Source organism: Microtus pennsylvanicus, chromosome 1 (assembly GCF_037038515.1).
Source record: "Microtus pennsylvanicus isolate mMicPen1 chromosome 1, mMicPen1.hap1, whole genome shotgun sequence".
NCBI lineage: Eukaryota > Metazoa > Chordata > Mammalia > Rodentia > Cricetidae > Microtus > Microtus pennsylvanicus.
The window spans coordinates 101,803,300-101,825,557 of record NC_134579.1 but is presented as its reverse complement, the minus strand read 5'-3'; the positions used below and the strand labels follow the sequence as shown (position 1 = coordinate 101,825,557).

Here is a 22,258-nt window from a genome sequence, read left to right as displayed (position 1 = left end):
GGAAGACATCAATGAGTTCCTCTCTTTTCTTTATCTTATTCCTTTGAGAAAGGGTCTTTCACTGAACCAAAGCTCACCTTTCATCGGTCATAGCTAGCTGGTCCCGTCTTTTCCATGGTCAGCTTGCCTCGGCTCCACCAGAGGCTACAGGTGCTCCCAACCACACTTGGTTTTTATGTGGATGCTGGAATTTGTATGTGGGAATTTACTCTCAGGCCCCACCTTAGTCAGGGTTTCTATTGCCATCAAGAGACTCCATGACCAGGGCAACTCTTACGAAGAAAAACGTTTAATTAGGGCTGGCGTACAGCTCAGAGGTTTAGTCCATTTCAGCATGGCAGAAAGCAAGGCAGCACACAGGCAGACATGGTGCTGGAGAGGTGGCTGGGAGTTCTACCTCTGGATCTGCAGGCAGCATGGTCTGGCTTGAGCTTCTGAAACCTCAAAGCCCACCTCTAGGGACACATTTCTCCAGCAAGGCCACACCTCCTCGTAGTCCCACTCCCTGTGAACCTGTGGGGCCACTTTCATTCAAACCCCCACAGGTCCTCACGCTTTACAGCAAACGCTCTGACCACTGGGAGAGCCAGTGTTAACGGCAGAGCAATGTCTCGTCCCTCAGAGCAGCAAGGAGCAAGCCGTTCCACCAAGTGGAACATATTGAAATTGTGTGTTCACAAAGGAATTAAACTAGCTAGGCTGAACCTGCATCCTGGCCTTTGGATACCTTTTGTTATAGATTTTGTAGATACTTTTAAAAATTAAAACTCTATATCTATCATACACATATACAGAGGCAGGCAGATCTCCGAGTTTGAGGCCGGCCTGGTCTACAGAATGAGTTCCAGAACAGCCAGGGCTACACAGGGAAACCCTGTCTCAAAACAAACAAAAACCTGGTGGCATGGCTTGTTCCTTGCTGCTCTGAGGGACGAGAAGTTGCTGTGCCGTTAACACTGAACTCTCCCTACATTCTGGGGAGGGGAAGAGAGTTTGGGCACCAACGAAGGAGAGCGAGCGACCCCAAGGTTTTGTATGCGTGTATATATGTGTGTGTGTGTGTGTGTGTGTGTGTGTGTGTGTAACTCGTGATCCTCCTGCCTCAGCCTCCTGAGTGCTTGCCTTATAGATGCGTCCATTATGCTCAGCTGTATGCCTTCCCCTTTCCCTCCCCTCTCTTCCCTTCCATCTCCTTCCTTCCTTCCTCCTTCCTTCCTTCCTTCCTTCCTTCCTTCCTTCCTTCCTTCCTTCCTTCCTCCTTCCCTCCTTGCCCCTTCCTTCCTTCCTTCCTTCCTTCCTTCCTTCCTTCCTTCCTTCCTTCCTTCCTTCCCTCCCTGCCCCTTCCTCCTTCCTTCCTCTCTCCCTGACAAAGTTCCATGTAGCCCAGGCTGGCCTCAAATTCACTATGTAGCTAAGGATATTCTTGAACTTCTTTTTGGAGGGATGAGGTTTGGAGGAAGGTCTCTCTATATAGCCCTGGCTGTCCTGGAACTCACTACGTAGATCAGGTTGGCCTTGAATTCAGAGATCCTCCTGCCTCTGCCTCCCGAATTCAGGGATTAAAGATTTAAGCCACCGCGCCTGGCTAACCTTGAATTTCCGATCTTCTTGCCTGGGAGCTAAGATTACAGGCATTGCATCATCATGCCTAGGTTTGCAGTGCTGTGGTTGAAACCCAGTGTGCTTTGTATGCTAGGTGAGCAACCCACTAACTGAGCGACATTCCCAGCCCCCCTCCATCCCCTTTATAAAAGCTGACAGGTTTAAAAGTTTCAGTTGAGTTTTTATTTGTTCAAAATTCTGAAGGTGGGACCAGTCTGGATTATCCCCAAGCTGCTTGGGGGTTACTACTGTTGACAGAGCTTCACCCACAGGCGGACAGCCAGCCAGCCCCCAAGCCCCACCCCAAGCCCAGGACCCCATCGAAGCCAGCTGCAAACAAGGTACACCTGCAGGTACCCTGGTTTTATGCACCTGGGCTCTGATGAAGCCTTGGAGCCACGCGAGAGGAAAATGCAGAATGACTACAAACGCCGTTCTTCTGAAACCTTCTCGTTCAGCACAGGAAACACCAGAACTCTGGCATGCTCGGAACTCCCTCAGTTTCTCACAGAAAAAAAAAATAAAAATAAACACATTCCCCCAAAGAAACGCTGAGAGTGGGAGAATGAACTCAGGCCTCGTCCCAGCTGGTGTGCCAAGCCCAAAGCAGCTTGCCAAGGAGTCAGGACCGATGTCCAAGTTCAGGGCCAGAGGAGAAGCAGCTAAACCTCCGTGCTATTGCCACGGAGACTCTGGATGGAAAACCTGGTGCCCAGGGCTTTGACACGCGAAGAGGGTGGCTTTTTCTTGGCATCCAGGTTCTTTATGTGCTTCTGGACCCAGGGTAACTTGGGGTCAGCACAGAGCTTTTGCCCTTTCTTGGTGATGAAGCTGTGGGAAAGAAGAGCAAGGGATTAGTTGGAGGTCTGGCAAGGTCCCTTTGTGAGGAAGCGAGTGTGGGGGACCAGGGATCTCAGCTGCTCACCCTTGGGGCTAGGACGTCCATGGTGAGTTCTCTTTCTGTACATTCTGGGTTTTACCACTGGGGGACAGGACCACCATGGAGTATGGGGTGCCGTGCTCATCCTATGGCCTCCTTGTGAGACAGAGGAGGCATTGCTTTTGAATTATAATGCTGGGTGTGATAGAAGATACAGTATCTAGAGCAGAGAAACTGAGCTGAGAAGACAGCTCAGTTGGTCAAAAGTCTGCCTTGCAACTGTGAGGGTCCAAGTTCAAGCCTCGGAACCCACTTTTAGAAAAATCTAGGCATGGTGGTGAGTGCTTGTGATGCCGGCACATGTACATGCACACACATGTGGGTGACTACACATATACCTATTTCTGAAGGCGAATGTTACCAGTTCACACTATGCATGGAAACATGGCTACTGGGCATGCTATAACTGACAGGGGCGCCTGGGATGTCGCCTTCCATGCCTGCTCTCAGAACCAATCTGATGCCAGCTGGAGAATATATTAACATGTTATTTCCCACTGTGCACCATTGCTTGACATGAGTTCATGCTTATTAACCCAGGTGAAGAGGTGGCTCTGGCCTGGCAGTGGTGGCACACGCCTTTAATCCCAGAGGCAGGCAGATCTCTGTGAGTAGAGGCCATCCTGGTCTACAGTGAGAATTCCAGGACAGGATCCAAACTACAGAGAAACCCTGTCTCGAACCCCCCCCCAAAAAAGAGAGGTGGCTCTGAAGCTATTTGGAATCTAGAAGTCTCATTGGTCATGTGACCTTGAGCCTCAACTGCTTTCAGTAAAAGAAAAAAGTCTTATGTTTTCTATAAGACAGTTTTTGTTTTTACCATTCTGGGAATGGAAACCCAGGGCTTTGTGCATGCTAAGAAAGTACTCGACCATTGAGCCACGCCCCCAGCCCCTCACTGGGGGATTCTGGGCAGGTGCTCTACCACTGAGCCAAATCCCAGCCCCTCACTGGGGGATTCTAAGCAGGGGCTCTACCACTGAGCCACATCCCAGCCCCTCACTGGGGGATTCTAGGCAGGGGCTCTACCACTGAGCCATACCCCAGCCCTTCACTGGGGGATTCTAGGCAGGTGCTCTACCACTGAGCCACACCTCAGCCCCTCACTGGGGGATTCTTGGAAGGCTTTCTAGTAATGCCTCATGGAACTGTTAAGATTAGTTAGGATAGGGCTGGAGAGATGGCTCAGTGGTTAAGAGCATTGGCTGTTCTTCCAGAGGATGTGGGTTCAATCCCCAGCACCCACATACTGTCTGTAACTCCATTTCCAGGGCATCTTATATGACACCTTTGCACCAATGCACATAAAATAAAGTTAAATAAATTATTTTTAAAAGATTAGTTAGGATAATGCTGTATCATGTATTTCCCTCCATGCGCAATGCCTTGCCTGCCTTTTGGTACTTCATGGATGTTCCCAGCCTTCTGAGTGCTGGAATTACCGGCATCTAGAATCATGTCCTGGTTGTTATGTGAGGCTGGGGATTGAACACAGGGCTTCGTGGGTTCTAGACAGGCACTCTACCAACTAACCTACCCCACCCCTATTTTCCTCCCAGTTTTATGGGTGAGGAAGCTGAAATCCAGAGAGGTCTAGAGCCTTCTTCAAAGATGCCCAGTTCTGAACTCCCTCAGAGACCCTGGAGGTCCCTGGGTTAGATACTCACATCACCCCTGCCTTGGGGCAGACGCTGCCATTGGCCAACTCGTAGCTAACCACTCGGTGTTGTGGAATTTTCTTGGAAACAAAGGACATGCAGCAAGAAGAGGGGATGGTCGCAGAGTCTAAAAGGAGGGAGAGAGGTTTGTGTCAGCATGCAGTCTTCCATATGCTCTTTCTTAGCTGCAGACACAGAACAGGTTATACTCCAGGCCACTTAGTGCCTCCCCCAGTTCCAGGCTGCTCGGGTCCCTCACCCTCCTTTGTGCTAGCACCCTTAGGAGCTTTTGCTACCAGCAGCCCCACCTGGGCCCAGAAGTCTCACCTGTAGGGAAGATGTAGCCCATGCAAGCTACCAGGAGAAGAAGGCTGGCGATGACGGTGGTGGAGCCTGCCATGTCCTGGAGATCAGAGGCCTCAGCTCAGAGGTCAAAGCTGGGGTGCAGGAAAGAGGGCCTTCAAGATCTGAGGACACCCCAACTTCCCTCCCCTGGCCTTTATATGGAGATGCACACACTGGGGTCCCTCCCTCCCTCTCCCCCACGGGCTTCCTCGAAAATCATGAGCATTCTATGGTCTGAAAAAAAGGGGAAGTTTTGTCAGTTTCTTCTTTAGCTGAGTCAGGGATGTTTTGGGATTCTAGTAAGAAAGTGTTGGGGGAGGGCTGTCATCCTGCTTGGGGCAAGGCCGAGGGCAGATGTTTTAGATGGCTCAGTTCTGCTGCTTAGCATGTGAGATCCTGGGGAAGTTACTTGGTTCTCTGAGCCTCCGTTTTTTTGCAGATGCAGAGTGGGGAGAGTTACCCCTCTGTGCCTGCCTTCTGCCCAGCCATCCATCGATCTACCTGTCCATCCATCTGTCCATCTCAAGGAAGCTTAGAACGGCAGAATCAGGCTTCCTGAGATGGTGGTTTGTTTTCAGAAGGCACGGGGAGTAGAAGTGGTGGAAAACACAGGGGTGGGTATCTAAACAGGACCCACAGGGGCAAGAGGAGGACCCTGAGACCCTATAAAATTCCCAAGCCAGCATCCACTTAAGGATTTTGAACCTTAAGACCCCTGATATATGAAGGGATAAAGTGGTTACTTTTTTCCCCTCTGTGGTTTGGTGTTTCTGTCTTTTCCCAGAAGTTCAATCTTTGTCCATGTGGGTAAACAAAGTTGGCAATCTGCTAGATAACTACCAGTACCCTCATTACATAGCCATTGTCATCCATACATCCATTTATCCATCCATCCATCCACCCACTAACCCATCCATCCATTTACCCATCCACCCACCCACTAACCCATCCATCCATCCACCTACCCACTCACCCACCCATTAACCCATCAATCCATCCACCTATCCACCCACGCATTCATTCACCTATTCATTTATTCATCCATCAAACTTTATCTTTTTTTTTCAAGACAGGGTTTCTCTATCCATCACACTTTTATTAAACATGCCATGTGGTGAATGAGTCTCTAGAGATAGATGCTTCCTTTCTATGGGGGCGGTCCATGCAGGCAGCAAACAGGGAAGCAAAGTGAACAAGGAGATGAGAACGACCTCATCACCCTGGATCAGACTTTGGGGGCTCTAATGCCAGGCGATTCATTGTCAGCAAAGTTAAAGCCCAGTACAGTTCGGGGAAAGGTTTCCAGGCAACCATCATTACAATTCCAGGTGCACAAAGCATCTTCAGGTGTGACTACATGGAGACTCTTTTTACACAGTACGTGTGACCGTGAGGGCAGGTTCTGTAGCTAAAAGTCCTAGAACCTAGTGGGGTCTCTGACTGATAGCACAGAGGTCAGCAGGCCATAAAGTACATGTGACATCTCCCCTGAGGATGGGTAACAGTCTAGAGAGGGAAGTCTGGGATGATCGTTCTGGGGTGTTGGGTGAGGTCTGCCTTCACAGGCAGCAGAAAGGTCAGCAGCTCGTTAACAAAACCCAGTCCCGGCTTTCTGGATGGAATGCAGGTATTTGGTTTATAAAAACCAACTCCATTGAGGGGACACCCCTGCGTGGTGAACATTCCTGGTTCTCTTCGTGCTTTTCTGTGAGTATAAGGACCTCTGTGCCCCCAAATCTATGGCCATCAAGTCCCCAGCATTTTTAGAAACACCCATCACGCACTTGGGGTACATGTGTGTGTGGTATGTGGTGTGTGTGTGGGGGAACAGTGAGAATTCTCACCCAGCACCCCCATGAGAGAAGTCACAGAAACACCAGGCATGCATTCAGGGGTTGTGAGTGTATTGTATGTAGGTACCCAGGGATGCCACAAGGTGGCATCAGAACCCCTAGAGTTCTAACTGGCTGTGGAGTCGTCAAAGGCAGTGAAAACTAAACTCAGGTTCTCTGGAAGAACCCAAGCTCTCTTATCTGCTGAGCCATTTCTCCAGCATACGCTTTAAAAAGTTATTATTGCATTTAGTTAGTAATTTAGCGTGTGTGTGTGTGCACGCGTGGTCATTAAATGTTTATTTCCCTTCTTATTTTGGATAGGAGAAAAAGATTTCTTGAGTTCCCTACAAGAGATAAGTGGGCAGGGCAGCAAGTAGAGTGCCTACAATGTATTACGATACCTTCTGTCTATGTATGCCTTATGAGGTATGTGTGTACGGTGTATGTACTGTTGGGAACAGGCAATAGCACGCGGCTGCCCTAAGTGCTACCTACCTGTAGGGTGAAACACAGTTCCGGTTCCCAAGCCCTAGGGAAACTGGGAACTTTCCAATAGCTGACCCACCTCCTCCCTAAACCGTAGAAATAGACCTGTGCCTCTTTAGGTCCCTAGAAACACTATGGCTGTTCCTAACAACAGAAAGAACAAATAAATCGGGTTGGTTGGGCTGAAACGCCGACACCGGTTGTCGGACTGAAACGCTTGTACTGTGCGTCGGTTGACAATCACGGAACACTTAAAGAAAGCCCCTAATCTTTGATTTCTGATTGAGAGTAGTTGTAACTGTAACTTGACTGTTTGTGACTTTCGTGCTTAAATACCTTGCTTCAGCTGGCACTCAGGGTTGCGGTTCAGCTCCCGAGTCTGTTCTGCGGCCCTGATTGATCGGCCCCCTCCACTTTCCCCCTTCTTTTGTGCTGCCCTGGGGTTAAATCTTGCCTTGTGGTACCTTCGTGTGTCTGTTTGGGTTGATCTGGAGCCTCGCGCAATAACAGTACACGAACACGTGAGTGCAACCGGGTGCGCGCGCACAAGAGTGGAAGCCACAAGAGGTTTATGTCGGGAATCTTTCCCTTCTCTCCACATTTATCTATGTAGATTTTATTTTTATTTTAAATTGTGTGTGTGCGGCTATGCATGCAAGTGCAGAGGCCGCTAGAGACCAGAAGAGGTCGTCAGATCACCTGGAAGCGGGTTTATAGGCAGCTGAAAACAGCCAGGCTTGGAGGCTGGGAATTGAACTTCTGCAAGAGCAGAAGGCGCGCTTCCCCACGGAGCCAGCTCTGCGGCCTCAGTCCGCCTCAGCTTCCGAGACAGGATTTCTCACAGACCCTGGAGATCTCTGATTTGTCTAGACTGATTGGCCAGCGAACTTCAGGGATCCCTCTCTCCCTCTGCTCCAGCACTGGGGTTACAAGCTCCCATTGCTAAAACCCAACTTAAAAAAAAAATCGATCTACTGATTGATTTATGCGATTGTTGGGGGTAGGGAACCTGTGTGCTGTGACACACATGTGGAGGTCAGAGGATAATTTCGTGGGACCGGTTCTCTCTTTCTGCCTTTGCCTAGGTTCTGGGGATCTGAATTCAGGTCGTCAAGTTTGTACAGCAAATGCTTTAGCCACCGAGCCATCTTCCAGCCCCTCCCCCACATTGTTGTATTTTCTAGCGCCAACCCCAGCCTTTGCTGCTTAGCAATTCTGCGGGGCAAGCCCAAGCACGTGGCAGGAAGAGGAAGTGGAAATTCACGGCTCTCTGGGGAGAGAAGTGCATGGGCAGGGATGCTCAGGGCCCGGTGTTGTAACTCGAGTGAGTTGGCAAAGGTCATCAGTGGGAGGCTTTGAAGTGGTTGGTGCCCCCAGATTACTAACACCCCCTAGGGGGTTTTCCAAGGCCTTAAAATACCACCCACTCTGTCTTCGAGTCTGTCTAGGGGAGTGGGTGGGGTTCCCAAGCCTGGTTGTTGTTTTTGCGTATGTATGTGAGTATCTGTGGTGTATGCATACAAGCATGTGTTTGTCCCAGTGTGTGTACGTGTGTACAGGTACATGTAGCATGTGTGCCTATGGAGGCCGGAGGTTGACAGTAAGTGCTTTTATCCAGGGTTCCTTTTATCTAGGAACCTTTTATCTAGGGTTCCTCACTGTGCCCAGAACTCACTGACTCAGCATCTTGCCTCAGGGATCCCCTGTCTTCACTTCCTAAGTGCTGGCATAGATGGGCCAGTACCCCCACACAGCAAACATATGGGTGCTGGAGATTTGAACTCAGGCCTTCAGGCTTGCACATACATTCCTGGTTCCTACAACCATAGTTTCCTAGAGGAAAATGGAAACCTTATGAAGGGAGACAAATAAGACGCTATCACTGGGCCACTAATCCTGGCTTTCCAAAAGGGAACCCGTATCCTTTCTCTTGAAGGGCTGGCATTGACTGGCAGAGGAGGAAGGTTGAAAGCAAGACTTAGAAGTGGGACCTGGTGGGTGGCACGTGCCTGTCTTCCTAGCCTTGGGAAGCTGAAGTGGAGAGATGGAATGCTCAAGGCTAGCCTGGGCTATATGGATCGGTATGGTGGTCCAGCCTGGGCTGTTCAGTGAAAACTTGTCTCAAGAAATGTGAGAAGGTGGAATGGAGAGAAAGAAAGAGAAAGAGGGAAGGAGAGAGAGGAGAAGGAGAGGGAGAGGAAACAAAGGGAGGGGAAGAGAGCAGAGAGAGGGGAGGAAGGAGGGAGGGGGTAGGAGAAGAAATCTCCTGCGAGACGATTCCAGAACTTGAGGCAGGAGGACCTCAGAGTCCACCCTGCTTTAGGACAGGTAGAGGTGGAGGTTCTAGGAAGTGAAGGACAGATAGGAAGAGAAAGAAGCAACAGGCACGGGGAGAAGCCTCTAGAAAGGGAGTGGGCAAGAGGCAGATGACAAACAAAGGAACCAGAAGAAGCATCTCAGAGCTGTAGGGTCCCCTGCCCAGGGTCCATCCCCAGGTCCAGCTCAGACCCCCCCCCCACACTGCCTCTGCAGGCCTGGGTGTCCTCCCTTCAAGGTCCAGCCCCAAGTCCAGCTTAGAACTCCCCCCACACACACTGCCTCTGTAAGCCTGAGTGTCTGTCTGTCTGCCCGTGTGTATCCCCCCCCCCTCCGCTCTGCTCACTCCAGTCCCGGGTCCAGCTCAGAACCCCCACCCCGCCTCTGTAGGCCTGAGTGTCTCCATTTTAAAAGTGGGGTACTGGCCAGATCTGACTCAGTGTAAAACACTACACTACACAAGTAACCAGAGGGTGGATACTGCTTCATTGTACTTAAAATATGCCTTTTTTGTCAGCTAAAACTGAAGTTTACTTTTAATTTAATTCTTAAATGTATTTCATTTCTTTTGCTTTATGTTCATTTTTGTTTTGTTTTCTATACCCCCTCTAACATAATTCTTGAAATGTCAACTATATTTTTGGAATTTTAAAAAATGCATTTATCATTAGTCTGTGTGTGTGTGTTTGTGTGTGTGTGTGTGTGTTTGCATGTGCACGCTCCTGTACCATAAAGAATGTGTGGAGGTCAGAGAGCAATTTTGTGTTTACAAGTATGCCAGCAGATTCTGCTTAAGATGTTTACACAGGTGATGTTAGGTGCCCTCAGGTGAGCTGGGAGTTGAGCCTAGACCTGTCGTGCCAGCAACCTGAAAGTCTGAGGCAAGAGAATTACAAGTTCCAGGCCAATATACTGCTCCATATGATTCAAGGCCAGCCTGGGCAACTGAGTGTGACCCTGTCTCAAATAAAATGAGGAAAGAGGGCCGAGGTCTATGTCAACCATAGAGTCCCTGCCTAGAATCCCCCAGTGAGGGGCTGGAGTGTGGCTCAGTGGTAGAGCCCCTGCCTAGAATCCCCCAGTGAGGGACTGGGGTGTGGTTCAGTGGTAGAGCACCTGCCTAGAATCCCCAAGTGAGAGGCTGGGTGTGGCTCAGTGGTAGAGCCCCTGCCTAGAATCCCCCAGTAAGGGGCTGGGGTGTGGCTCAGTGGTAGAGCCCCTGCCTAGAATCCCCCAGTGAGGGGCTGGGGTGTGGCTCAGTGGTAGAGAACCTGCCTAGAATCCCCCAGTGAGGGGCTGAGGTGTGGCTCAGTGGTAGAGCCCCTGCCTAGAATCCCCCAGTGAGAGGCTGGGTGTGGCTCAGTGGTAGAGCACCTGCCTAGAATCCCCCGGTGAGAGATGGGCTTAGTGACAGACATGTACATGAACCTGTACTAAAGAAATTAAAAGAGAAATGAATTAGTTCAAAATATCTCAAGACATGATCCAGGAAGAGGGCTGTGATCACTTTTCTTGGCACTCAGACAAAATACCTAATCAAACAACTTGAGAAGAAAGGCTTTTGGTCATGACTTCCAGGAATTTAAGTCTGTTATGGCAAGGAAGGCACGGGGGCAGGAGAGGCCCAGTCTTTGTTGACAGGGTCACCACTAAAAAGCAAAGAGCCAGGCAGGAGCCTTCGGGATTCACCTTTAATGACCCATTGCCAGCAGCTGGGGGGAGGGGATACCCTGTGCCAGAGATTGCATAGCCTTTCAGATCAAAGCCACCAGCAAGGGAACAAAAGTTCAAATACATGAGTCTGCAGGGGGCCATTTCATATCACACCACAGCAGGGACACGGGCGCTGATGGCCATAATGCTGCAGAAGCAGAATATGATACAATATACAGAAGATTGGAACACTGTTGTGTGCTGTTAGAGCTCACTCCCCCATTACAGACCCAAGCATGTTTGTCTCAGTGTCCTCCAAGGTCCCATGTCTAGGGATCAGCTGCCCTCACCACTAACTCTGTGACAGGGAAGAAAGAGAACAGGAAAACGGCCCAAGAATGAAACTGCTGTGGCCTTGGGGACATCTGGAAGGTGACCCTTTTCCAATAGAGGTCACTAGTGTTCACCTCATGGTATAAAGGTCCCTGTAGTGGGAGAGAGAAGCTGGACGCTCAGCCCTGGAGAGAAAGCTTAATGGGGCATTCCAGCTGATGGCCTCTGCCTCCCCAGTCCGCTTCTGAGAGATGGCTCAGCGGTTAAGAGCACTCAGTGGCTGCTCTCCCAGAGGACCCATGTTCAATCTCCAGCACCCACATGGCAGCTCACAACTGTCCATAGCTCCAGCTCCAGGGGATCCGATGCCCTCTTCCAGATTCTGTGGGCACCAGGTATGAACACGTGGTGCAGAGACATATATGTAAGAAAACACCCATACACATATAATAAAAAGAAAGAAATCTCTTTTTCCCCCCTGGTTTTTCAAGACTGGGTTTTTCTCTTTTTTTTTTTTTTTTTTTTGGTTTTTTCGAGACAGGGTTTCTCTGTGGTTTTGGAGCCTGTCCTGGAACTAGCTCTTGTAGACCAGGCTGGTCTCGAACTCACAGAGATCCGCCTGCCTCTGCCTCCCAAGTGCTGGGATTAAAGGCGTGCGCCACCACCGCCCGGCGGTTTTTCTCTTTTTAATTCTAAATTATTAATTTTGTGTAAATGTCTGTGTGTTCCTGTGTGCGTATGAATCCAGAAGGGAGCATTAGATTCCTTGAAGCTAGAGTTACAGGAGGCTATGAGCCACTATGTAGGTGATTAGATACAAACTCCGGTCCTCTGCAAGAAGCACACACTCTTAATCGCTGAGCCATCTCTCCAGCTCCTGTTAATTGTTCTTTTATAGGAAGTCTTACTTGATGGGACACTCCCCTCTGCCCTGGCTCTTGCTCTGAAACTCCAGCCTGCTGCTCCAATGGACTCCCCGAGTTGGTTTCTGCTGGATGTTTCGAGTGCCTGCTTTGATAGTTTGTGTTCTCTCTTCCTCTTCCCTTATTCTTTTATTTCTGCTTGCTGTATATGGTCGGTAAACTCACTCATTCAAAGTCAAATGTATGGCCGTCGTAGATCATTCTCAGACCATTTGGGACATACAGGCAGAGGCTAGGGCTCTCAGTGTGGGGCGGGGCAGGGTTGGAGCAGAGCCCTGGTTGCCTAGGAAATGGACCAGTTCTTTAGAAGCTAATCTCCATTCATCACCATCATCGTCAATGGAAGGAAAGGGAGGCTTGCAACAGTCAGGAAGGATGGCGCTGGTGTTTGGAAAGATCTGTGAGTGTCTCTCACAAGTGGGACCCAGCCTTGATCCTGTGGCAACCACTCCCAGTTCTGAGTAGGTTAATGAGGTCAAGAACTGTGACCTGGTGACTTGGCAGGCTCCATGGGCGGGTGGGATGAGACGGTATTGGGGCCGGGGTAGTTGACTGAAGCAGCGGGAGGGAGGAGGTGTCTATTTGAGCCCACAGCTTCAGGAGCTAACAGTCCGTCATAGCAGGGACATCAGGTGGTAGGGAGATCCTGTTGCCAACCCTGCTGATGTCCAGGGGGCCTAGGCTTAGATGGGGACTAGACAAAGCCCAGCTGCATTCCCCAGAGGGGATACACCTTGAAGAACACACAGGAGAGGAAGGAACAAAATCTGAGTTGCCCTGCTTAGGACCCCATTCCCACTCGCTGTGGTCGGAATCCTTTCCTGGTGGTAATGGACTGCAACCTTTAAGCTCAAACACAGCCATGCTGAGAGGCAAGATCTCAGGCTGGGGGTGGCTTCAGGGATAAGAGTGCAGGCAGGAGCCTGTGAGTTCAGACCCCCAGTGTCCACACATAAAGTAGGGTACAGCTGGGTGGTGGTGGCAAACGCCTTTTATCCCAGCACTCGGGAGGCAGAGGCAGGAGGATCTCTGTGAGTTTGAGGCCAGCCTGGTCTACAGAGAGAGTGCCAGGACAGCTAGGGCTACACAGAGAAACCCTGTCTCGAAAGAACAAAACCAAAAGTAAAAGAAGGTGTGGCTATGCATGCTCACGGGAGCCCAGCTGGGGGTGGCGGGAAGGCAGGGCAACCACCCGCCCTTGTTGGTCAGCCAGCCTAGGTGAAGAACGGTGGGCTTCAGATCCGGTGAGAACACACACACACACACACACACACACACACACACTCAGACCCGCACACAAAGAGATGGGACATTCAGTAGTCGTGAGAGCTCTGTGCTCACTAGCAGATGAGCACTTTTGTGGGAAAGGGTTGGGACAAAGAACGAGGCTGTGACAGAGGAGACAGCTCAGTGGGTAAAATGTTTGCCTCGCAAGCGTGAAGGTCCGAGTTCAATCCCAGGAACCCACAGTTAAACAAACAAATGGAAAAACCAGCTTGCTGGGCTTGGTAGCGAATGCCTTTAGTCCCAGCACTCCAGAGGCAGAGGCAGGCAGATCTCTGAGTTCAAGACCAGCCTAGTCTACATAGCAAATTCCAGCCTAGAGTGAGACCGTGTCATTAAAAAAAAAAAGGCAGGTGTGATAGTCCACAACTGTGACCCCAGAAGCCCAGGAGCAGGGAGGCAGGAGGACCTGGGCCTTGCTGGACAGCTAGCAGAGTCTACAAGGTGAGCTCCAGGAAATGAGAGACCTTGTCTCAGAAATAAATGGAGAAAATGAAGGCACCTGAGACATGAAAGCTGAGGGAGTCCTCTGGCTTCCTCCAGCATGCGCACCTAAGTGTGCACAAGCATACACACATGTATACACAGGTCGAACTCACAAGCATACACACATGTATTCACAGGGTGAGCTCACAAGTATACACACATATGTACACAGGGGGAGTCTCTTTCTCCCTCGCCCCTCCCTCTTTCCCTCTGCCCCCACCATACGATGATACAGCCAGAGGCCCTTCTGAGATGCCTCTTGAACGGTTGGAAAATACTTTCCTTTTCTTTATCAAGCACGCTCTCTGAGCCAGGCGTGGTGACTCAGACTGTAACCCGGGCACTCAGGGCAAGAGAACTACTGTGAGTTGGAGGTCAGCCTGGCCTGTATCATGAACCCCAGACCAACCCAGGCTACGGTTTGAGAATCTCCAGAAGGGCTAGAGAGATGGCTCAGTGGTCAAAGCGTTCACTGCTCCTTCAGAGGACCTCAGTCCTCTTCCCAGTCCCTACATTGATTGGCCCACAACCATCTTTAACTCCAACTCCTGAGCTCCTGACTCTCTCTTATGACCTCTGTGGGCACTCGTGCGCAAACACAGACACGGACACACACAGACAGAGACAGACAGACAGACACACACACGTACCTAAAAATAAAAATTAAAAAAGATAATAAAAAACATTGCCTAGCCGGGTGGTGGTGGCGCACGCCTTCAATCCCAGCACTCGGGAGGCAGAGGCAGTGACATTTCACCCAGCTTTGAGCTTTCCTTGAAAGAGTTGTTAGTTAGTTATTGTGTGTTGGAGTTCATTGCACACATACCGTCTTGTGCGTGTGGAGGTCAGAGGATAACTTGCAAATGTCAATTCTTTCCTTCCGCCATGTCAGTCAGGTTTATCAGCAAACACCTTTACCTGCTGAGCCATCTTGCGGACCCCTGTACGCCACAACTGGTCCATTAATGGCTCTACTGCTGCGGGAGGACCTTCCGCTCCTTCAGCCATTGGCTGCTGAAATACCAGCCCACTGGGGCGTGGTCTATTTATCTTTAAAAAAAAGTGCTGCAAGCCTCGGCCTGCTCTCTTGGTTCCCGTGCTTGGTTCCCGCTCCTGCTCCGGGCGACTAGGCTCCTTTCCTGATGGTTGGTGCTTTGTGAGTTTTACCCCCCAAAATAAATACCCCTTTAAATCCTAACTGGTGTGGGATTGTTTCGCGCATTACTCTACAGATGAGCTACCTCCCCTGTCCTCCATTTACAGAAACACCCCCACCAGTAGAAGTCTGATCATTAGAGGCTGTGGGTAGGTAAGCAGTTGGATGGGTGCAGGGTTCATTTGCAACATGACGAAGTTCTAGAGAATTAGATGGTCTGTTATGCAACAGCGTGAGCGGGTTAATGCTACTGAGCTGGAGGCACACCTACGTGGATTTCGGTTTGGTTACTACAATGAAATGAAGACGGAAAATAACAAATTCTGTCAAGGAACCAGGAACTTCCGCTCATTGCCAGTTGGAATATAAATGTCATGACCACTATGGAAACGTTCAGCAGTTCCTCAAAGTTGAGAATAGCATTATGATATGACTCAACAATTTTACTCTACATGCCTTAGCAAATTAAAAAAAAAAAAAGGACGTCCGCACGAGAACTTGCCTGCTAATGTTTCTAGCTGCATTTCTCATAATTGCTAAAAATGGGATGGGGAAAACTGGGCAACATCTATGCAGTGGAATCTTAGGTGCTGATAGATGCCACAATGTGGGCGATGAGCCTTGAGGACATCACATGAAATGACCCCATTTGTAAGATATGATTTGGGTAATCACTTCTCAGGCTTTTTGCGAAGGGCAATTGAAGAAACAGAACAGAAGAATCCATAGGGATTAACCAAGACCCGAGAGGTAGGGGAAGTGGGGACAGGGTTTCTTTTTAGGGCTGATAAAGTGTTCTGGAATTAGACTGTGGTTATATGTTCACCATTTGTAACTGTTCTGCTCAATGTACCCTATTTTACCTTTCCAGATGCTTTCTTATATTTTATTTATGTAATTTGTGTGTGCAGAGGTGCAGGGAACATACATGCCATGTCACAGCTGTGAATGTCAGAGGAAAACTTGCAAAAGTGTCTGTTTTTTTCTATTTGTTTGTTTGTTTGAGACAAGGTCTAACTATGTAACCCTGGCTGTCCTGAGATTCACTCTGTAACCAGTCTGGCCTCGAACTCACAGAGACCCACCTGCCTCTGCCTCCTGAGTGCTGGGATTAAAGATGTGTAACACTACACCTCTTCTCATCTCTTTGAGTTACAGGAAAGAGGTCCAGGGCTTCCTTCCTGATAGGCAAAGGCTCTATTGATGATCCATACCTCGGCCCCTCACTGGGGAATTCTAGGCAGGGGCTCTACCACTGAGCCACACCCCAGCCCCTCACTGGAGGATTCTAGGCAGGGGCTCTGCCACTGAGCCACACCCCAGCCCCTCACTGGGCAATTCTAGGCAGGTGCTCCTCAATTCTTTCCTTCTACCTTGTGGGGCTGGAGGACTGAACTCAGGTTCATAGTCTTGCTGGCAAGTGCCTTTACCTGCTGAGCCGTCTTGCTAGCCTCAAACTACCCTTTTAGAAGATCTTTCTGTTGGTGGTAAGGGTGCTGGGGATTGAACCCAGGACACTTCTCCATCACCAAGCAATACCACACCCTTCAACTTACATTGTAAAAAGGATAAAATGATCTATTCTATATTTTTGGATTTGATTTCAATTAGAAAAAGAAATAGAAGCTGGGCAGTGGTAGCACACGCCTTTCATCTCAGCACTTGGGAGGCAGAGGCAGGTGGATCTCTGTGAGTTCGAGGTCAGCCTGGTCTACAGAGCGAGTTCCAGGATTGGTTCCAAAGCTGCAGAGAAAAGCTGTTTTGGAAAACAAAACAAAACATAATACAAAAAGAAAGATGAAAAAGATAGGATGCTGAGATGCTTTTCAAAACTATTTATGTAAATAGCTGGGCCTTAAAGGCTTGATTCAGACCACACCCAAAGCCAGAGAGATGGTCTGTCCCCTCAGGTGGCCCAGTTTTGGACCAGTGGTCTGGTTTATCGGTTGGAACCTGGCATAGCACAGGAAGGTGGGGAGCAAGGGGATTTCCCCTCAGGCTCCCCAAAGCACAAGCTGTGCCCCTGACCGAGGAGGAAGCTTCTAGCAGAAGACACCTGGCAGAGTCCTCAGGAAGCCAGCATCAGTCATCACCCCCTCTCTTGTCCCTCCCCTGTTTTATGAGATGGAGTTTCAATATACAGTCCAGCTTATGATCCTTCTGCCTCAGCCTCCCTATTGCTGGGACCAAGAGTGTATACAGGTCTCACCTGTCCCTCGATCTTTTGAGTCCCTTGTGGTCTTCCTTGTGCTGCAGGGCCCTCTTATTCTCTCTGGCAAATCTTATATCAAACACCACTCTATGAAAGAAAATGAAGGCTATGGATGTGGCTCAGTGGTAGAGCCCCTGCCTAGAATCCCCCAGTGAGGGGCTGGGGTGTGGCTCAGTGGTAGAGCATTTGCCTAGAATCCCCAGTGAGGGGCTGGGGTGTGGCTCAGTGGTAGAGCCCCTGCCTAGAATCCCCCAGTGAGAGGCTGGGGTGTGGCTCAGTGGTAGAGCCCCTGCCTAGAATCCCCCAGTGAGGGGCTGGGGTGTGGCTCAGTGGTAGAGCACCTGTCTAGAATCCCCCAGTGAGGGGCTGGGGGTGTGACTCAGTGGTAGAGCACCTGCCTAGAATCCTCATGAGATACAAAGAAGGTTGTGCATTCTAGACCCCAAAATAGGTTACACAGAGTTCCAAGCTATTCCAGATCTGGACTCAAAAAATAAAGCAAAAGAGAAAATGGCCAGTCTAGCCCTCAGGTGGGGAAAGCGGAGGCTGGGATAGCTTTATATGCTAGGCCGATAGAGGGACCACACAAGAGGAAAGAGCTAGCTCATTGGAGTACACGCTGGCCAAATCCAGAACAATGTGGACAGCAATAGGTCAGTGATGCCCTGAATAATCATAAGGATTCCTAGATGTGCGGATGGATGAAGGAATGGACAGATGGGTTGAGGATGGAATTCTGTGTTTTCTCTACCCATACATGAAATGTTGGACTGCTTTGGCATGTGACTTATTTAGAAGGCGCAATCTTTCTACAAAAGATCAAGTTAAAATACGTTCATTCGGATAAGCCCCAAGCAGTATGATTGGTGCTCTTCTCTTTTTCTTTTTAGTTTGTGGCCCTGGCTGTCCTAGAACTCCCTCTGTAGACCAGGCTGGCCTCGAACTCACAGAACCCATCTGCCTCTGCCTCCTGAGCGCTGGGATTAAAGGCCTGTGCCACTACCTCAATGATTAGTGTTGTTTTCTCCTTAGTTCATTTGAGATTCGTTTGTTTATTTGTTTGCTTGTTTGTTTGAGGCAGGATCTCAATAGATAACACAGAATGGTCTCAGGATTCTCTTGCCCTCAGACTCCCAAGTGCTGGGATCATAGGCATGGACCACTGTGCCCAGGAATGTTAGTCTTCCACTCACCTCTTCTCATCTCTTTGTAGTTACAGGAACAGGATCCAGGGCTTCCTTCCTGATAGGCAAATGCTCTATTGCTGATCCATACCACAGCCCCTTACTGGGGGACTCTAGGCAGGTGCTCTACCACTGAGCCACACTCCAGCCCTTCTCTGGGGGATTCTAGGCAAGTGCTCTACCACTGAGCCACACCCCAGCCCCTCACTGGGGGATTCTAGGCAGGGGCTCTGCCACTGAGCCACACCCTAGCCCCTCACTGGGGGATTCTAGGCAGGGGCTCTACCACTGAGCCACACCCCAGCCCCTCACTGGGGGATTCTAGGCAGGGGCTCTACCACTGAGCTACACTAGCCTGCTCAATCAATGGTTTTCTCATAGAAAAAGGAAACTTGAACACATAGACAGATTCAGACAGAGGAGAGAGATGTGAAGCCAGAGGAAAAAGCAAAGGCCATTCATGCAGGAGGAGACTGGCCTGGAATAGGGCTCTTGGTTCAGCCCTTGGAAGAAACCATCTCTTCCCATGCCTCAGTCTCACCCTAGCCCCCAAGACTAGGATGTGGGAAAAGCTGCTGCTGAAGCGGCTGAGTCAATAGTGCTATGTAGTGGCAGCAGTCTGGTAAATGGGGTCAGTGCCATCCACAGAATGTCTCCTGACACAGGAGGAACGAGCTAGGAGATCTTCAATAGCTGCTCAAATCAGCAAAGACAACATTTACGAGCATGACACAGTGAGTCTGCAGAGCAGGAGGAGACCTGCAATCCCAGCCCTTGGTAGGCTGAGGCAGGAGTGTTGTGGAGTCTAGATCAGGCTCCGCTGCAGAGGAAAACGTGGTTTCAAAGACAAACAAATTAAACAAGCCCATAGTCTCAGAACTTGGGGCAGGGCAGGGGCAAGGATGTTTGAGGATGGAGGATTACCATGAGTTTGACAATAACCTGGACTACAGAGTGACACCCCGTCTTGAAAAAGCCAACCCAGGGACCGGGAGTATAGCTGAGTTTGTAGAGCGCCGGGTTCTATCCCGAGCACTGTATAAACTGGCTGTGGCAGTCCCACACTGATAAGGGGGCATGTGTGTCCTCTCGTACCCCACTTCAGACCTATGTACCTATGCATGCATGTCTGAGGGTGGCTGTTCCTCTGATTCTGCGACAGGGAGTAAAGGGCAGTCAAACAGTCCAAGAGTGAAACACTATGTCCTCAAGACCAGCTAGAAGTTGCACCATTTCCAACAGACATTTCTACTGCCTAGCCTCTAATACAAAGCTTCCTGCAGTGGGACAGAGAACCTGGGCATTCATCTGTGGGAAGAAAGCTCAGTGGGGGGCACTCTGGCTGACTGCCTTGGCTTCCCCATTGTTTTCTGCTGGATGTTTTGAGTACTGGATTTGATGATAGATAGTTTTTATCCATCTGCCTGTCTACCTACCTCCTATCATATATCTGTCTCTCTGTTTGTCTGTCTATCTTCAATGTCTGTGATCTATCTATCATCATCTATCTTTTATCTATTTATTTAACTGTCTATCTTCTAGCTAGCTAGCTGTCTTCAATGTCTTCCATCTATCTATCTCTCTATCTATCATCTATATAGCTCTTGCTATTTTTTCACGTTAGCTTGCTATAAACTTAACAAGCTCACTCATTTAAAACCACCTATGATCACCTACTATAGATCATTCTCTAGATGGCACAAAACAGTCACCAACAAAGTTCATGCTTGAATATGACCAAAATGACCCGGGCAGCAGTGGTCCGCACCTTTAAATCCCAGCACTCTGCAGGCAGAGGCAGGTGAATTCATCTCTGTGAGTTTGAAGTCAGCCAGCCTAGTCTAGAGAGTGAGTTCAAGGACAGCCAGGGCTACACAGAGAAACCTTGTCTCAAAAGCCAGAAAAAAAAATAGCAGAAAGTTTTAATAATGTATAAAGTAAGTTTATCCTTTTGTGTTGGTCCTGATTCATAGCTCTCCTAGGAGATATGTGGCCCATGACCACAGGCTGGCTACACCTGTGATCAAACACAATGATAAAACTTAATCAAACTAATCATTCACTAACTAGCTGTGGCATCAACACTGTTGCCCTTCAGTGGGTGGGTGTTCCTCCAGGTCAAGGGTTCTCAACCTGTGGATCACAACCCCTTCAGGGTCACTGAACATTGGAAAACACAGATATTTACATTACAATTTGTAACAGTGACAAAATGACAGTTATAAAGTAGCAAGGAAGATAATTTTCTGGTCAGGTCCTATATCATGAGGGTGGCAACATTAGGGAAGTTGAGGACCACTGCTCTGGGTCCTGCCTGGCTCCTCTGAACTTTTCAATGGAATTTAGAGTCTTGAATATGCTAGGCAGACACTCTACCAGTGAGCTGTGCTTCTGGCCTCTTACTGGGGGATTCTAGGAAGACACTCTATCAGTGAGCTGTGCTTCCAGCCCCTTACTGGGGGATTCTAGGCAAACGCTCTATCAGTGATCTACAGGTATTTTCCTCTGAACTTCTTTTCTTGTATTATCCCTATTTCACCAGGGAGAAAACTAAGACGGAGATTTTGATGATGAGCCCAGAAGAGCCCTAAGGTGGGACAGAGCAGGCTGACCCCATGCCTTCCTGGGAGGATCCCTTGTCCTCATCGTGTGCTGGGCAAATGCCCTCTGTTGAGTGGTGCCCATTCCATATGATGCGTTCTTCTCCCATCTGTCCCTTCCTTTTCAAAATAAAGATATATTTATTTTCTATGTATGAGAGTTTTCCCTGTATTCTCTCCATGTACTATGTGCCTGTGGAGATCCCTTCTGGTCTACAGTCCCAAGCATCTGGAGTTACTGAGGACTGTGAGACACCATGTGGGAGCTGAGACTCGAACCTGGGGCCCCTGGAAGAGCAGCCAATGTTGTAACCTCTGAGCCATCACTCCAGGTTCTGGTCCTTCCTTTTGACCCTCACTGTTACCATCATCACACACCATCCTCAGGTCCCTTTTAGTTCCTATCATACCCTGTCTCCCAAAGTGAGCAGGACATCTGGGGTTTGAAGTAAGGGGAAGTCACTGGTGCTAGGAACTTGGACAAGATTGAGGTAGGAAGCGCAGAAGATTCAGGAGAACAGATTGGTGGTGTCACAACCGTTTGTGGTATCCTCTTCCTTGCTATCAATCGGTCAAGCAGTCAGTCAGACACACATGTGCACACACACACATGTGCACACACACACACACACACACTCCAAGGGTACTAGGCACAGGGGAATCCTGAGAAACACTTACCTGGAAGTGACCCTGTGACGGTTCAAACACCAAGTCGAGAAGCGGTCTTCCCTTTGACTTACTCAGATCCAGAGGTTCAGGAGAAGGGGAGGGACCTCTTCAGGAGGTTGTGGAGGAGAAGGCTGAGAATTTCACCTCACTTGGCTTTGCAAAATGGAGAATTCGCAAGGACTTTCAAGATGTTGACTAGCCCACTATAAACAGATGGAATGGACTGGTTGGGGTGAGAGCTACTCTCAGCAGGGGGTGCACATTGAGCCACTCTAGAGATGAACTTCTACCCCACATACCCGAGCCCAATCCAGGAAGGGGTGTGGCTCAAGACAGAGGCAGGGAGGGGGCACAGGCGGCCTCTATGGATTGTCTTGCCCTTTGGTTTATGGGAGGATTGTCAAAGACTTGCCTTGAACATGAACAAGAAACCCAGATTAGAAAACAAATTTAGTGATATCTCTAACCAGCTAGCCCAACTGGAGTGTTCAAAGAAACAGCTGCACCCACAAGGGACCCTTTTGTCCATTGCAATATCACGATTCCATCTCTCCTTGGAGATCCCAGCGGGCAGAA

At 49.4% G+C, this 22,258-nt stretch overlaps 1 protein-coding gene across 1 annotated transcript; it reads right to left on the bottom strand.

Annotated features, from left to right (window-relative positions):
* Window positions 1–1,796: 1,796 nt before the first annotated feature.
* On the bottom strand, window positions 1,797–21,786 carry Ccl24 (C-C motif chemokine ligand 24). The gene is made up of 4 exons (XM_075957167.1): window positions 21,692–21,786; window positions 4,528–4,637; window positions 4,210–4,327; window positions 1,797–2,433 (listed from the first exon to the last, which is right to left on the bottom strand). The coding sequence occupies exons 2-4, from the start codon at window positions 4,598–4,600 to the stop codon at window positions 2,265–2,267; spliced, it is 360 nt and encodes a 119-aa protein (XP_075813282.1). The 5' UTR covers window positions 4,601–4,637; window positions 21,692–21,786; the 3' UTR covers window positions 1,797–2,264.
* Window positions 21,787–22,258: the final 472 nt, after the last annotated feature.

Excerpts from the sequence above, each read along its gene's own strand:
- Ccl24 (XM_075957167.1), bottom strand. The coding sequence starts at position 4,600 with ATGGCAGGCTCCACCACCGTCATCGCCAGCCTTCTTCTCCTGGTAGCT. Across the intron at positions 4,328-4,527 it reads GGGCTACATCTTCCCTACAG|ACTCTGCGACCATCCCCTCT; the intron begins GTGAGACTTCTG and ends CCCTCCTTTTAG. Across the intron at positions 2,434-4,209 it reads TGCCCCAAGGCAGGGGTGAT|CTTCATCACCAAGAAAGGGC; the intron begins GTGAGTATCTAA and ends TCTTTCCCACAG.